The 15599-nt window shown below is 36.4% G+C and overlaps 1 protein-coding gene across 1 annotated transcript in view; it reads left to right on the forward strand.

The window, feature by feature from the left end:
• NAALADL2 (N-acetylated alpha-linked acidic dipeptidase like 2) overlaps positions 1 to 15599 on the forward strand; it is a 716175-nt gene that overhangs the window by 479854 nt on the left and 220722 nt on the right. The window contains exons 7-9 of the mRNA XM_070753658.1: positions 411 to 503; positions 2005 to 2210; positions 7751 to 7879. Coding sequence (XP_070609759.1) covers positions 411 to 503; positions 2005 to 2210; positions 7751 to 7879 — 428 coding nt within the window. The remainder of the gene's footprint in view (positions 1 to 410; positions 504 to 2004; positions 2211 to 7750; positions 7880 to 15599) is intronic.

Below are 15599 nucleotides of genomic sequence, written 5' to 3' on the forward strand. Positions count from 1 at the left end.
GTCTTGAGATATGATAGTACCTAGAAATGTGAAGCTTTCTACTGTTGATATTATCTAGTATTGTAAGAGGTGGTAGAATGAGAGGGTTTCTCCTAAAGTCTACTGCCATTTCTACGGTTTTGGGTGTATTCAGTTCCAGATTGTTCCAGTCACACCACAAGGTTGTCTCAAATGAAACCAATCACTTTTGTATCATACTCTCCTATTCTATTTTTCCTTAGATGTTTGTTAATAAAGATGCTTTTTAATATAAGTCCAGGTGATTAAATAAAATAAACTGGTAAAAATGGACAAAATCTTGTCTGTTTTGAAAATTCAGGTGATAACTTTGGATAGGCAACGTTGTATATGGTTTCTTAAAGACTTTGCTGGTGAATCCAAAATAAAATACTTTGTTTTTCTCTTGGCAGAAAGAAAAGTTGTGACTTTGAATATTCAAACTCAGCCAACATACAAAACAATATCCAATGTTGTTGGGTATTTAAAAGGAGCTACAGTTCCTGGTAGGTTTATTTTGATTTCTCCTTGTGCTACCTTCTGCAAGTCACTTGACATATTACTGAACAAGAACAGAATTTCACAACTTATTCTGGATTGTCGATTGCTCTTAACCTTCAAACTATACATAACAGCCTATTATTTTTTAGACTTTGTTCTATATAGTTACCCAGACTGAGCACTTACACCTGTCTGAAAAATGATCATGGAAGTTGAAATCCACCTATTAAAGATACTAAGATTGAAGAATACTGGTATAGACAATATTCATCTTAGCACATTCCATATAGTGTACTTTCGTTTACTGCGATCCAGTTTAACCCTTTCACATCTGAGTAAGACCTCTGGTAGGAGTCAAATTTATGTGAAATAAGATATCTTATATTATAGACCTTTAGCAAACAGAAAGCAGGAGACTTTCTGCTTTTAAAATATGAGAACCATTTGAGTTACTTCCAAATATATAGTAATTACTAAAAACCAAGCAAGACACATCTAACTCCTTAAGTTAGTGTTCTGTCGGGCTCTCTGGTAGACTCCTCCCAAAAATTCACAGGTACAAATTTTAGACACACACACGTTTGAAAATTCAAAACAATGTTCTGTATAATGAAAATTCACTTAACCTAAGCCCTCTTTTGGAGCAGTCGTCTCCAAACAAACTGGTAATTTGTACAAGTCCCTTATCAGTTCTATGATACTTAGCTTGCAGCTGTGAGGCAATTCAGTCCTTCTTCTTTCACAAATGACACACACTTTGCTCTGGTTTAGTTTCAAAGCGGGGAAAAATCAGCACACAAAAGGTCAAAGTCAGTAAAGCAGTCACGAAACACAACGATCAGATAATCCTCCACAATGGCCAAACCCACAGGCTGCTATTTATAGCAGCCTCACTAATTACCACAGCCCCACCCAACCACAGGTGGCCTCATTTTCTTTGATAATAATCTCTCAGTTGTTGTTGCCTATGCATCGCTCTCTGCATGCGTGGCTGTATCATTAACTCTTGTTCCCAATCCAAGGAGGAGCTAGATAATTGATCTCCTTCTGAGCTGTCTGCCCCACTCTCCTCCTCCCTGTCACTCATGTCTTCTTGGTCAGAGGAGCCTTCATCAGCAGCATGTGGATGTCTCCCCTACATCCACAGTCCTTAGGGCAGGAGCTGGGCCAGAGCTAACCACAACAAGTTAGCTTAGATCCATTTTAGTTGGTTGCTCTAACTACTCAGTCTTATGTCTTTTCAGATACATTCACTGGATGATTCATTGGATGATTCACTATAAAATAGTCTGCATTAGGAATGAGATTGTTAGATTGAGATTGCTCGCAAATAATTTTGAAGTCGTTCAAATAAAAGTGATTCTTGAACTCATCTTATTATTATGGCAAACAGCTGTGACCCAGCTGGCAAGAATGGGAAAAGTGACCAATACCATCACTGTTTGGAAGGATTGTTGATTGTATTGATTAATTAGTAAAAGCTTTTGCCTGCTGAATGTTTTTCAGATAGATACGTCATCGTTGGCAGCCATCATAGCAGTTTGCCTGGCTATAGTAGTGAGCAGTGGGCTCATGGCACAGCAGTAATGACTGCACTTATCCAAGCCTTGATAAAGAAGGTGAAGAAAGGTTGGAGGCCTGAACGGACCATCATTTTCTGTTCATGGGGTGGAACTATGTTTGGAAATATTGGTTCCTACGAATGGGCAGAGGTAAGAATGCTTACAGGTTTCTTTCTTCATACAGGGAGGATCTAGAGTTGCCAATATCAAGGATAACAATTATTATTTAATACATCCCTTGACCTATGGATCTGTTCCTCCCCCAGTTTTATCATATCAAAAACATACCATCTGAATGAATTTAGTTTAATCAATGAACTTTATTTATTTATTTATTTATTTATTTATTTATTTATTTATTTATTTATTTATTTATTTATTTATTTATTTTGTCCAATACATAATACACATTTAAGAGAAAGATATGTAATAATATAAGTAAAGAAAAGAATAGAAGATAAGATATAAAAGTATAGGTGAACATATTTGAAAGGAAGAAAAGATAAATGAGATAAGGAGAGACAATTGGACAGGGGACGGAAGGCACACTGGTGCACTTATGCACGCCTCTTACTGACCTCTAAGGAACCTGGAGAGGTCAATCGTGGATAGACTAAGGGAAAAATGTTTGGGGTTAGGGGTTGAAACTACTGAGTCGGGTAATGAGTTCCAAGCTTCGACAATTTGGTTGCTGACGTCATATTTTTTACAGTCAAGTTTGGAGCGGTTAATATTAAGTTTGAATCTGTTGCGTGCTCTTGTGTTGTTGCGGTTGAAGCTGAAATACTCATTGACAGGTAGAACGTTGTGGGCAATACTTAGATCGTGTTTTAGGCGATGTAGTTCTAAGCTTTCTAGACCTAGGATTGATAGTCTGCTTTCGTAGGGTATTCTGTTTCGAGTGGAGGAATGAAGGGCTCTTCTGCTAATAAGTGGCTTAGCAGTGGAGGCACACACACAAGTAAAAAAGCAATTCTTTCTTGCAGAAAGTCAGCTGCTAATTAATCTTCATTAGTCAGTTTTAACTCAAAGAAATGCAGTTAGTTCTTGTTATCTCATGTAATGTCCAAGGGCTTGGCAAAATGCCAAGTCTTCCTTGATACGAAACTCGAAATCAAGTCTTCCTTGATATGAAACCCGAAGCAGAGAAGCAGAGAAGCAGGGATTCACAAGACAAGTCATGACAGATACACGAGTTTAAACTATTGTTTCCTGCAGCCTTTCAGCTGTCTCTACTGTTTTTTTTTTGGGGGGGGGTGAGGGGTGTATATATTTTTTATTTTTCTCCACCTTAAAATGAAACATTATATGAATACAAACACTACAACAATGCTTAACATAAAACATATATAAAATTCCTCCCCACCTAGACATCTTATATCTCTGTCCTCTTTTAAAATTCTATGTCTTCATCTGATTAAGATGTTAAATATCAAACATCTGAAGGTTTTCTCTAACTTCAAGTAAGACATCATAAGAATATAATCATTATTAAAACCTTTTATGTCTATATTTTCATTTAAGATTCTGTATCTTCACCTAACCTAATTAGCCAATATCATATACCCCAACTTATACGGTATTTCTTTTCATAACTATTTCTTTTCTTTCATAACTATCAGTCACAGTATTAGATATAGCATCTATAGAAAAAGAAAACTTCTCATACTGCAACCTTATCAAAACTCTATCCTAAAATTTTATGTATTTTAAATAATCTTAATACTTAAGCTTCGTGTTATATAATTATTTAGTGCTACCACCAATTCTTTTCTTCGTCATCTGGATTCTAGTATTTATCACTTAATTATCTTCTTTCACTTCCAAAATAGTTATTTTAACTTAAATACAGTGATAGCTTGTCTTACAAACTTAATTGGTTCCGTGACGAGGTTCTTAAGGTGAAAAGTTTGTAAGACGAAACAATGTTTCCCATAGGAATCAATGGAAAAGCGATTAATGCATGCAAGCCCTAAATTCACCCCTTTTGCCAGCCGAAGCACCCGTTTTTGCACTGCTGGGATTCCCCTGAGACTCCCCTCCATGGGAAACCCCACCTCCGGACCTCTGTGTTTTTGCAATGCTGCGATTTCACTGTGGCTCCCCTCGCTGGGAAACCCCACCTCTGGACTTCCGTTGCCAGCAAAGTGCCCGTTTTTGCACTGCTTGGATTCCCCTGCTGGGATTCCCTTGCAGCATCACAAAAACACGGAAGTCCGGAGGTGGGGTTTCCCATGGAGGGGACCCTCAGGGGAATCCCAGCAGCGCAAAATGGGTGCTTCGCTGGCAACGGAAGTCCGGAGGTGGGGTATCCCAGCGGCGGCGGTGGGTTTGTAAGGTGAAAATAGTTTGTAAGAAGAGGCAAAAAAATCTTAAACCCCAGGTTTGTATCTCGAAAAGTTTGTATGACGAGGCGTTTGTAAGATGAGGTATCATTGTATACTGTATTTTAACTTTCTATCCATTGATAGATCAAAAGGAAATCAATGTTGAATTCAATTAGCAGAAAATTGTTTATCTAGATAACAGAATTAAAGGCCAGGGTTTGGAGGTTTGATGTATACCGAAAGTAACTAATTTGGAATCAGTAATTTTTGGGGATTATTATAGTTGTTGTACTAACACAATTTGTATTGTAACATGAATAGAAGGTATTTTGAAATGTATTGAAAAAGTTTGTATGGAGGGGGGAAACAATACCTAAAAAAGAAGTGGTGTAGGGTTTCCTGCCTAAGCAGGGGGGTTGGACTAGAAGACCTCCAAGGTCCCTTCCAACTCTGTCATTTTATATTCTATATTCTAATACGAGAATATTAGTATATACTTGTATATACTAAACACCAAACAGTATTATACTTGGCCTCTTTAAAGCAACAGTGTGGTCATTTGGTTTAAATAAGAACATAAAAGTACCTTAATTGATTCAGGTGCATTATCAGTATCTGTAAATAGATTTGGGTATATTCTGAGTCAACCTTGGTATAAAGTTAGGCCTCTCTTGCTGTTCTGATGCAACATTCATAATACTCTCTGATAAAAGAATTACAATTGCCAGAGGTTCTGCAGAAATCAATCAATCAATCAATCAATCAATAAATAAATAAATAAATCATCTATATTTTTTATCTTTCCACAGACTAACGTGGTATTTTATCCACACTGTTTTTATTCCATGCCTTAGTTTTTCAATTCAAAAGAATATTCTGTTTCTCATTAAATAAAAAAAACCCAAAGCTCTTTATCAAAATAATAAAGATAAAAGGAAGATAAAAGCAGACCAAAAAAAAAGAGTTTAAAAAGAATATAAAATAAGAATTAAAAGCATTCCATTAGAAAAAGCAAAACAAAGTAGTTGCAGAGGGAAATAAAAAGATGGATCTTTAAAAGATGCCCGAAAACATTTGCATTGTCAGTCTAGTAGTGTTTCTCAGAGGACAGCTAATTCCACAAAATAGGAGAACTTTAGATGAAACTTTTCTTCATGGCATAAACTAATATTAGGCAAATGGTATGTAAAGCCTAGAACTCCTTTAGAGAATTCTGAGCTGTTGTTGTAAGTAAATAATGAGTAAATAAGGACTTTAAAGTATAAAGGGGGCATGGTGGCTCAATGGTTAAAGATACTGAGCTTGTCCGTTGGAAAGATGATATTTTGACTAGGCTGCAAGTTCCAAATTACATCCTTGTTTTTATTTTATAAATTAGATTTGTATGCCGCCCTTCTCCGAGGAGTAACAGCATATAATATAACAATATAACGGCAAATCTAATTAAATTTAAAATTACTATCTAAAAATCCAATATTTTAAAACAATCACACCAGTTCAGTCTTACAACATATATCTCATTTCATTGGCCAGGGGGCTGAGACCTAATTGCCCCAAGCCTGAAGACATAGGTGAGTCTTAAGACTCTTACAGAAGGCAAGGAAGCTGGGGGCAGTGCGAATCTCCAGGGGGAGCTGATTCCAGAGGGCCGGGCCCCCCACAGAGAAGGCTCTTTCCCTAGGCCCCGCCAAGCGACATTGTCTGGCTGACAGGATTTGGAGAAGGCCAACTCTGTGGGACCTAATTGGTTTCTGGTACTTATACCGCAGCATTTATTCATTCATTCATTCATTCATTCATTCATTCATTCATTCATTCATTTATTAGATTTGTATGCCGCCCCTCTCCGTAGACTCAGGGCGGCTCACAACAGCAATAAAACAATTCATGACAAATCTAATAATTTAAAAACATTTTTAAAACCCCATTATTAAGCAGACATACACACAAACATACCATACATAAATTGTATAGGCCCAGGGGAGATATCTCAATTCCCCCATGCCTGGTGACAAAGGTGGGTTTTAAGGATGATGTCTCTCTTCTCATTTCATCTTTCTCAATACATTATAAGTCACTGGGAGTGATGAAATCCACACAAGAAGAGAGGTCCGATAAGTGCAATCCTGTCCAAAGGCTTCATTTACTACCTCGTTCCCAGTGGCAACCTAGGCTATCAGTTAGACCATATAGCAGACCAACACAGACAATCCCATCTCATTCGGAAAACTCTCTGGATCCATAATTCACCAGGGATATATCAATCTAATGGATCCAATCTCCAAGCAATAAGATAAAAACCAAGGCCTGATCTGACAATGACAAAGTGAATATCTTAGGAAACACAGTAGGTGCCTCTTTTCATTGGGATTTGAAGAAAATGTACCACTATAAACGGAACACCCTTCTTTCCCTTTTGCCCTATTGGTAGGGATTGCTTTTTCTTAAGTAGATACTTTATAAGTTAATAACATCCCCTGTAATCACAAAAGACGTACTTTCTGCTTAGCTTGCACATTTTAATGGCAGGATTTTAGAGACTTGCCAGCTACAATAAAGCTGGACTGCTCTGAATTTGAAGTTACCTAGAAAGCGTGCCGATATTCTTGGGCCTGAGTGTAAGTAATGTGAAAGCATTACCAAAGCCTTATTCTTCTAACTGAATTATAGGCTTACAATAAGCTGTGAAAGATATGGAAAGAGGAACCAGGTATCAAAAGGATTCTTACAACTGCTTGAGAATAAAATTTCTTTAGTTCCACTTCAAATCATCCTTGCATCAAACATAATTGTGTTATACCCCTTTTGCTCAACGCAAAGGACCTCTTTGTGGATACTTCATGACTAGGTAGGCAATGGGAAATAATTGAAATATGCCTTTGCTTTTAAAAAAAATAACAAAATGACAACATTGAAGAAACAATGCATTCACATCTGAAGTATAACAGCCCGGTTGGATATATCAAGCACTTTGTTTGCTAATTCTTATATTAGAAGTTTGATGTGGAACAGGAGCATTTAAAAAAAACCAAAAAACAAAACAGACTTCCTATTATTTCATAGAATGTAATGTTTTGATTCGCTGCTTAGAACTGTAGTCATTCTTAAATCCTTCTGGCCTCGTTTTTCATTTTGTTCATTTGAGAAATAGCATTATAACCCCACAAGAGAGAAATTAAATAAAGACTTCCTTTCAAGTTCCTAAAATGATATTCTACGAAAATTGAATTAAATGTTACGTGGGGAATTGAAGTAGGTGGAAAAACATGGCTTGTGTTCCCCCTTTCCTACATTTCAAAGGACTACAACAAGAATGCAGGTCCTTAATTAGGATCTGGCTTATTAATCATATTTGTGTTTTAGGACCTTAGGAAAGTTCTCCAGAGGAACGCTGTGGCATATGTGAATCTCCATGATCCAATAAGAGGCAAAGGCATTTTATACTCCGTAGCATCTCCTTCTGTTCAGCAACTTGCAACTGAAGTTACAAAGGTGAGTATCTCCTTGTAATATTTCTAATGGGGAAATTGATTACCCTGGGCCATTCCTGCTTTACGTATGGTTTGTATGAGACGTATGATTGTTTTTTATATTAAGGGTTTTTAAATTGTTTTTAACTATTGGATTTGTATTGTTCTGTTGTTGTGAGCTGCCCCGAGTCTTCGGAGAGGGGCAGCATACAAATCTAATAGATAGATAGATAGATAGATAGATAGATAGATAGATAGATAGATAGATAGATAGATAGATAGATAGATAGATAGATAGATAGATAAAGATAGGTAGATAGATAGATAGATAAAGATAGATAGATAGATAGATAGATAGATAGATAGATAGATAGATAGATAGATAGATAGATAGATAAAGATAGGTAGATAGATAGATAGATAAAGATAGGTAGATAGATAGATAGAAAGATAGATAGATAGATAGATAGATAGATAGATAGATAGATAGATAAATAGATAGGGATAGATAGATAGATAGATAGATAGATAGATAGATAGATAGATAGATAGATAGATAGAAAGAAATAGATTTGATATGGCAATTCAAATTTAGAATATAATAGATTAACAGAGTGAAGGGACCTTGGAGGTCTGCTAGTCCAACCCCTGCTTAGGTAGGAAACCCTACACTGCTTTGGACAAATGGTTATCAACATCTTCTTAAAATCTTCCAGTGTTGGAGCATTCACAAACTCTGGAGGATTGTTCCACTGATCAATTTTTCTAACTACCAGGAAATATCTCCTTAGTTCTTTTGCTTCTCTCCTTGATTAGTTTCCACCCACTGCTTCTTGTTCTACCCTCAGGTGCTTTGGAGAATAGCTTGACTCCATATTCTTTCTGGCAACCCCCGAGATTTAACTGGCATTATGTAAATTTTCAGGATAGTTCCAAAAATAATGTGTAAAAATGATAATGATTCATAAGTTAAATAATTAAACCCCAAAATGCTTATGGATAGCTATAAATTCCATGATAAAATCAATATTCCATGATATTAAATAATTGGATATCAGATCCTCAGGATGGTATTTCTTAGAAAAAGCAAAAGCAAAAAGAAAACTCACTCCCGAAATTAAGAACTTAAAGAAAGAAACAATAAGTGAACACAAGAGCAAGGGGACACAATCTGAAGTTAGTTGGGGGAAAGGTCAAAAGCAACATGACAAAATATTATTTTACTGAAAGAGTAGTAGATCCTTGGAACAAACTTCCAGCAGACGTGGTAGATAAATCCACAGTAACTGAATTTAAACATGCCTGGGATAAACATAGATCCATCCTAAGATAAAATACAGAAAATAGTATAAGGGCAGACTAGATGGACCATGAGGTCTTTTTCTGCCGTCAGACTTCTATGTTTCTATGTTTCTATAATACTTTGTCTTAGCCCTCTCTAAGCAGTTTACAGAGTCAGCCTATTTCCTCCAACAATCTCGGTCCTCATTTACCAACCTCTGGAGGATGGAAGACTGAGTCAACTTTGAACTGGCGAGAACTGCCAAACTGCTGACAGCCAGCAATAGTAGTCTGCAATATTGCATTCTAGGGTTTTAATAACCCTAATAAGACAACAATTTTCTCCTTTGATGTAGAGCAACAGAATTACAATAAGAAATAAGGGGGAGGATTCTTCTTTGTAATACCAATGAGAAGTGGAAAAGGTGATGCCATCAGGGTTGAGGAATCCACCCATCATTTTTCTTCTAAAACGAAATGAAAAAAAGACCTCAGTAGAAGCAGTTGCAAGATAACAATATGTGAACCATGCTGGATTGTTATTAAAAAAGTTCCTGCTGAACTATATTAATAGAAAAAAGGAATAATCTATATCAAATTATATTGTTTGTTGGAGGTGATGGAAAATCTTATTCTTTGGTACTTAATAGAGTAGGAGATAGCTTGCCCTACATTTCTCACAAAGTTTATAGGGGAGAAGAAGCAAAGGACACTTAAAGGTTATTTAGTCTTGTACTGTTCAATCGTCTCAGATAATTTTGCATTTTTTTAAAGTGTTGTTTCCAGCCTTGGGAACTTCAAATCCCAGAATTTCCCAGCCCCTATGGCCATTGGGGAGAATTCTGGGAACTGATATCGACAAACCTGGACTTCTAACTTTCTATGTGTTCCATTATATTGATATTTAAAGACATTTTCCAACAGGGTATTGCTATGTACAGTGTAACTTTTAAAAAAAAATAATAATTATCTCCTCTCCTCTCCTCTCCTCCCTCTCCTCTCCTCTCCTCTCCTCTCCCTGGTCTTGACTGGTGACTGCCCGAAATAATCCCTTCAGTTTTCTTGACAAGATTTTGGTAGTTGTTTGCTGCTGCCCTTGTCCTTGGCATTAGAAAAAAGGGACTATTTATGAGATAAAGGAAAGACAATTGGACAGGGGACGAAAGGCACACTAGTGCACTTATGTACGCCCCTTACTGACCTCTTAGTAACCTGGAGAGGTCAATCGTGGATAGTCTAAGGGAGAAATGTTGGGGGTTAGGGGCTGACACTATTGAGTCCGGTAATGAGTTCCACGCTTCGACAACTCGATTGTTAAAGTAATATTTTTTACAGTCAAGTTTGGAGCGGTTAATATTAAGTTTGAATCTGTTGCGTGCTCTTGTGTTGTTGTGGTTGAAGCTGAAGTAGTCATTGACCGGTAGGACGTTGCAGCATATGATCTTGTGGGCAATATTTAAATCGTGTTTCAGGCGCCGTAGTTCTAAGCTTCCAAATCATAAATCTGTAAGAATATTAACCCTGAACAGTATTTCTTGTTACTTAAAGAAAGAGCTAAAAGATATTTCAAATAAATAGGCATCTCAAATATATCTCTGTGTCCTATTTCCCCCAGGCTTATTATAATTTATGTTTGGTATGTATGTGCTGTTTGGTTTTTAATTATGATAGGGTTTTAAGTTTTTTAATATTAGATTTGTGCCATTATAATATTGTTTTTATCGTTGTTGTGAGCTGCCCCGAGTCTTCGGAGAGGAGTGGCATACAAATCTAATAAATTATTATTATTATTATTATTATTATTATTATTATTATTCTGTTAACTGAGTTCCTCTATAATTGTATTTTTTTCAGCTTTGTTTTTGAACATCTCCATCTAGAGTATATCTGAAGTATAGTGCATTTGTGTACTCTAGCTACTAGCAGTATCTATAAAAAGAAATAAAATAGGATATTTATAGTGATCATCTGGAATAAACACTTGGCCATTCTCAAAAGCCATGTTATTGCTTACTCTTCATGCAATCTTAATTTCTTCGATCAGTTACAACTAATGTTGTGTTTTAGTACAGAAACAATTCAGAAGTCCTTCCCCCCTCCACCCCTGGCTTGCTAGAGAATTCTGACTAGAACCTCGAATAAACAAAGAAAGCAGATTTAAATGTTCAGGTTGTGAAGCCAAATTGGGATTCAAACATTCTGAGATCTTTGAGAGCATGTGTGAATTCTGCTCAGCCATGCTAATTATGGCCCATTTTATGGGAGGGAGATTCTGCCAAGTTATATTTCTGTCTCTGAGTGTTCTGTAAACGAAGGTGCCATTGTCAGCTTACTGCCTTAATGAATCACCATTTATTTGGCACCTTATAATGGAAAAGTCTATGTTGGCTGGGGAGGAAATTAAATCCTCTAAATAAGACCATTAATTCATTAGTCTCAAATTTACATTTCAGAAGCACAAAAGTTACTCTGACTGAGCCATTAATTTATATGCCAGTAGGGTTGGCTCTCGTAAAGCAAAAACAAGAAAGAATCTTGGAGAGCCTTGACATCTTACTAATATAATTTTAAAAAATAAACTTTGAAATAAACAATCAAGATCCACTTTTAAAAAAAGAAAAAGAAAGAAAAGTTACTTGTTTCATTCCATAAAACAAATGCTGCAGAGTTGGGCCAACTTGCTACAGCCAATTTGCTGGGACTAATTCAGGCTGTTCTCTATGGCACCAGAAAACCAAACAAGGAATAATAAATAGAAGCTGACCAAGGAGAGATTCAACCTGAAAGTGAGGATGAACTTTCTGATGGTGAGAGTGAACTAACAAAAGTTACACTAATATTGAAGAAATAATAATAATAATGATGATGATGATGATGATGATGATGATGATAATAATAATAATAATAATAATAATAATAATTATTATTATTATTATTATTATTATTATTATTATTATTCTTTGTTAGATTTATGTGCCACCCCTTTCCGAGGACTCAGAAATGGTGGAATGGTATCATTAACGATATGATGCTAAAGAAGGGACAAAGTTAAATATGAATGGCAAAAATTAAAATATATGTATTTAATTATTTTAAATAATTAAACTGAATTGTTGAATTATCCTATGGCAAGTTTGGTTACGATGAGTTGTCTCATCTGATATGTAATATTTCCATCCAGCTAGAGTTGCCTTTATTTAGTTATAATTTATTTATTTAATTGGACTTATATGTCTCCCCTCTCTGAAGACTCGGGGTAGTTTACAATATATAAAGGTACAAAGTATCAAAGCAAATTCAAATACAAAGTCAAATATTAAATAATTTTAAAACCCAACTAATCTAAAACCCTTTTAAAACCATACAGACCACAATTACACTTATTCACGCCCCAATCAATTTCAAATTTAATAGCTGGAGCAAATGTTAAAAATCAATGGCTCCAGGCCTGCTGGCACAAGTGGGTTTTTGAAACCTTCCGGAAGGCCAGGAGAGTGGGGGGCAGTGTGAATCTTTGGGGGGGGGAGGCTGGTTCCAGAGGGTTGGAGCCACCACAGTGAAGGCCCTTTCCCTAGGGCCCATCAGCTGGCATTGCTTGGCTGACATTGCTTGCTTGGTGGGAAGCCAGCAAGATGGTAACAAATTTTGATTATGTTGAAGCTGCCATCCACACACAAACACACATTAGGCCAACGCAGTCCTGAGTTGCATAAATAGATGGATACAAACAAGGACCAGAGAGGTGCCACTCTATAAAGCCTTAGTCAGACCACATCTGGAGTAGTACATCCAATTTTGGTCACCACACTAGAGAAAAGACATTGAAACTCTAAAGAAAGTGCAGAAGAGAGCAACCAGGATGATAAAGGGTCTGGAAAATAAATCATACAAAGAGCGGTTGCAGGAACTGAGTTTGGCCAGACTGTGAAGAGAAGGACCAGGGGTGACATGATAGCAGTGTTCCAATACTTGAGGGGATGCCACAGAGAGGAGGGGGTCAGGCTGTTCTCTATGGCACCAGAAAACCAAACAAGTAATAATGAATGGAAGCTGACCAAGGAGAGATTCAACTTGGAAGTGAGGAGAAACTTTCTGATGGTGAGAGTGATCAACCAGTGGAACAGCTTGCCAGCAGAGGTTGTGAGAGCTCCAAGACTTGCAATTTTCAATGGGAGACAGGACTACCATCTGTCTCAAATGATGTATGCTTGAGCAGGGGGTTGGACTAGATGATCTACAAGGTCCCTTCCAACTCTAATTCTAAATTCTGATGCATTCTCCCAGCAACCAGGAAGAACCCACAGGGTTGGCCTTCTCCGGGCCTTGTCAGCCAAACAGTGTCGGCTGGCAGGTCCCTATGGGAGAGCCTTCTTGGTAGTGGCCCCGACCCTATGGAACCAACTGCCTCCGGAGATTCGTATTTTCCCCACCTTGCCAGCCTTCTCCAAAATATAAAGACCTGGCTGTTCCAGAAGGCCTGGGGCTGTACAATGAGGAATGTTAGTTTGAGTATGTGTGTTTTAATCGGGGTTATTAACCCTGCTGTTCTGTTTAAGAAAAATAACAAATCTTATGTTCCCGGGTCACCCTGACCCGGACCGAAAACTCTTCATTTGCAGTGCTTATGTTTGGTCTTTTTGAAAGCTTTTTTCACTTGGAAAGTAGTCTGAACATTTCTGCACACAATGATATGAAAATTGAAATGAAAAAAGTAAATCTTATTGGTTTATTTTGCGGATATAATGCACGCCCCCCCTGTTTTTGTGAAATTTTTTTCAATTTATGGATAGTTTTGCTTGCAAAATGCATTCTATTTTACTAAAGTTGCTATGGGATTGGTAGCTTGAACATTTCTGAACATAATGATATGAAAATTGAACTGGAAAAATTGATGCATATTGGTTTATTTTGTTGATGAAATGCACGCCCCCCCCCCGTTTTTTTTAAATAGTCTTCACTTTATGGATAGTTTTGCTAGCAAAATACATTCTATTTTACTAAAGTTGGTGTGGGATTGGTAGCTTGAACATTTCTGAACATAATGATATGAAAATTGAACTGGAAAAATTGATGCATATTGGTTTATTTTGCACATAAAGTATGCCTCAATTATTTCAATTTATATAAAAATTATGCTGTTAATTTCAAACTTACATACTTTTTTTTAGTAAAATGGATTTGTTTCATAAAATTAGTTCTCTAGCTACAATGTGGTTGATTTTCAAAAGGATATTCCAAATATTTCTAGACAAATATGTATAAACAGTGACAATAATGGCACACAGCAAGGCCGAGGGGGGGGGGGGTGGCCCTTTTGTGGCAAAAATAAACCAATAAGAACCATTTTTTTCAGTTCATTTATATTTTTCTTATATTCAGAAATGTTCAATTTAGTATATCAAACCTTTTGGGGGAAAATTCCTTAGGGATTTGTAGCCTTAAAAAATAGAAATTGACACGAAATTAAAAAAGGATGGGGGGAGGGGCTTTTTGATCAAAATAAAAATATAAGTCTCAATTTTTCCAGTTCAATTTTCATATCATTATGTTCATAAATGTTCAAACTAGTTTTCCAGTTGAAAAAGTTTTCAAAAAGATCAAATTCAAGTACCTAAAAAAATTATTTTTGGTCCGGTCACATACGAACAGAAACAGATTCAAAGTTATGATTTTTTTTTGCCCAGAAAACAATTAGCCACCACCCCAAAAATATTTTTTGATGATCAGCATTGTTAAATTGAGTAAATGAATGCCTAAGATTTTAAAGAATATTTCGGATTTGGAGCATAAAAAAATAAAAAGTGAAAATGGTTGCAAGCAGCCAGGGGGGGGGGAGGCCTTATTTCTGATGTTAAAAAACCAATAAGAATCATTTTTTTCAGTTCCTTTATATTTTTCTTATATTCACAAATGTTCAAGCTACCAATCTCACACCAACTTTAGTAAAATAGAATGCATTTTGCAAGCAAAACTATCCATAAATTGAAAATTTTTTTACAAAAACGGGGGGGGGGCGTGCATTATATCCGCAAAATAAACCAATAAGATTTACTTTTTTCATTTCAATTTTCATATCATTGTGTGCAGAAATGTTCAGACTACTTTCCAAGTGAAAAAAGCTTTCAAAAAGACCAAACATAAGCACTGCAAATGAAGAGTTTTCGGTCCGGGTCAGGGTGACCCGGGAACATAAGATTTGTAACTTTTTTTGCCCAGCAAAAACTAAGCCCCCCACCCCCCAAAAAAAATTCTCATAGAGAGAACCCCTGAAATGATAAATAGTCATGAAATTTCAAGTTTCAGATATGCAGGGAAAATTTTTTACAGGGACTCAAACTTGGCTTCGGGTCACATACGACCCGAACAGAACAGCAGGGTGTTTTTAGACATTATTTTTATTTCCTTTGGGAGTTGGGCAGCATATAAATAGGTTTAATAAATAAATAATAAACAAATAATAA

Source organism: Erythrolamprus reginae, chromosome 5 (assembly GCF_031021105.1).
Source record: "Erythrolamprus reginae isolate rEryReg1 chromosome 5, rEryReg1.hap1, whole genome shotgun sequence".
NCBI classification, from domain to species: domain Eukaryota; kingdom Metazoa; phylum Chordata; class Lepidosauria; order Squamata; family Dipsadidae; genus Erythrolamprus; species Erythrolamprus reginae.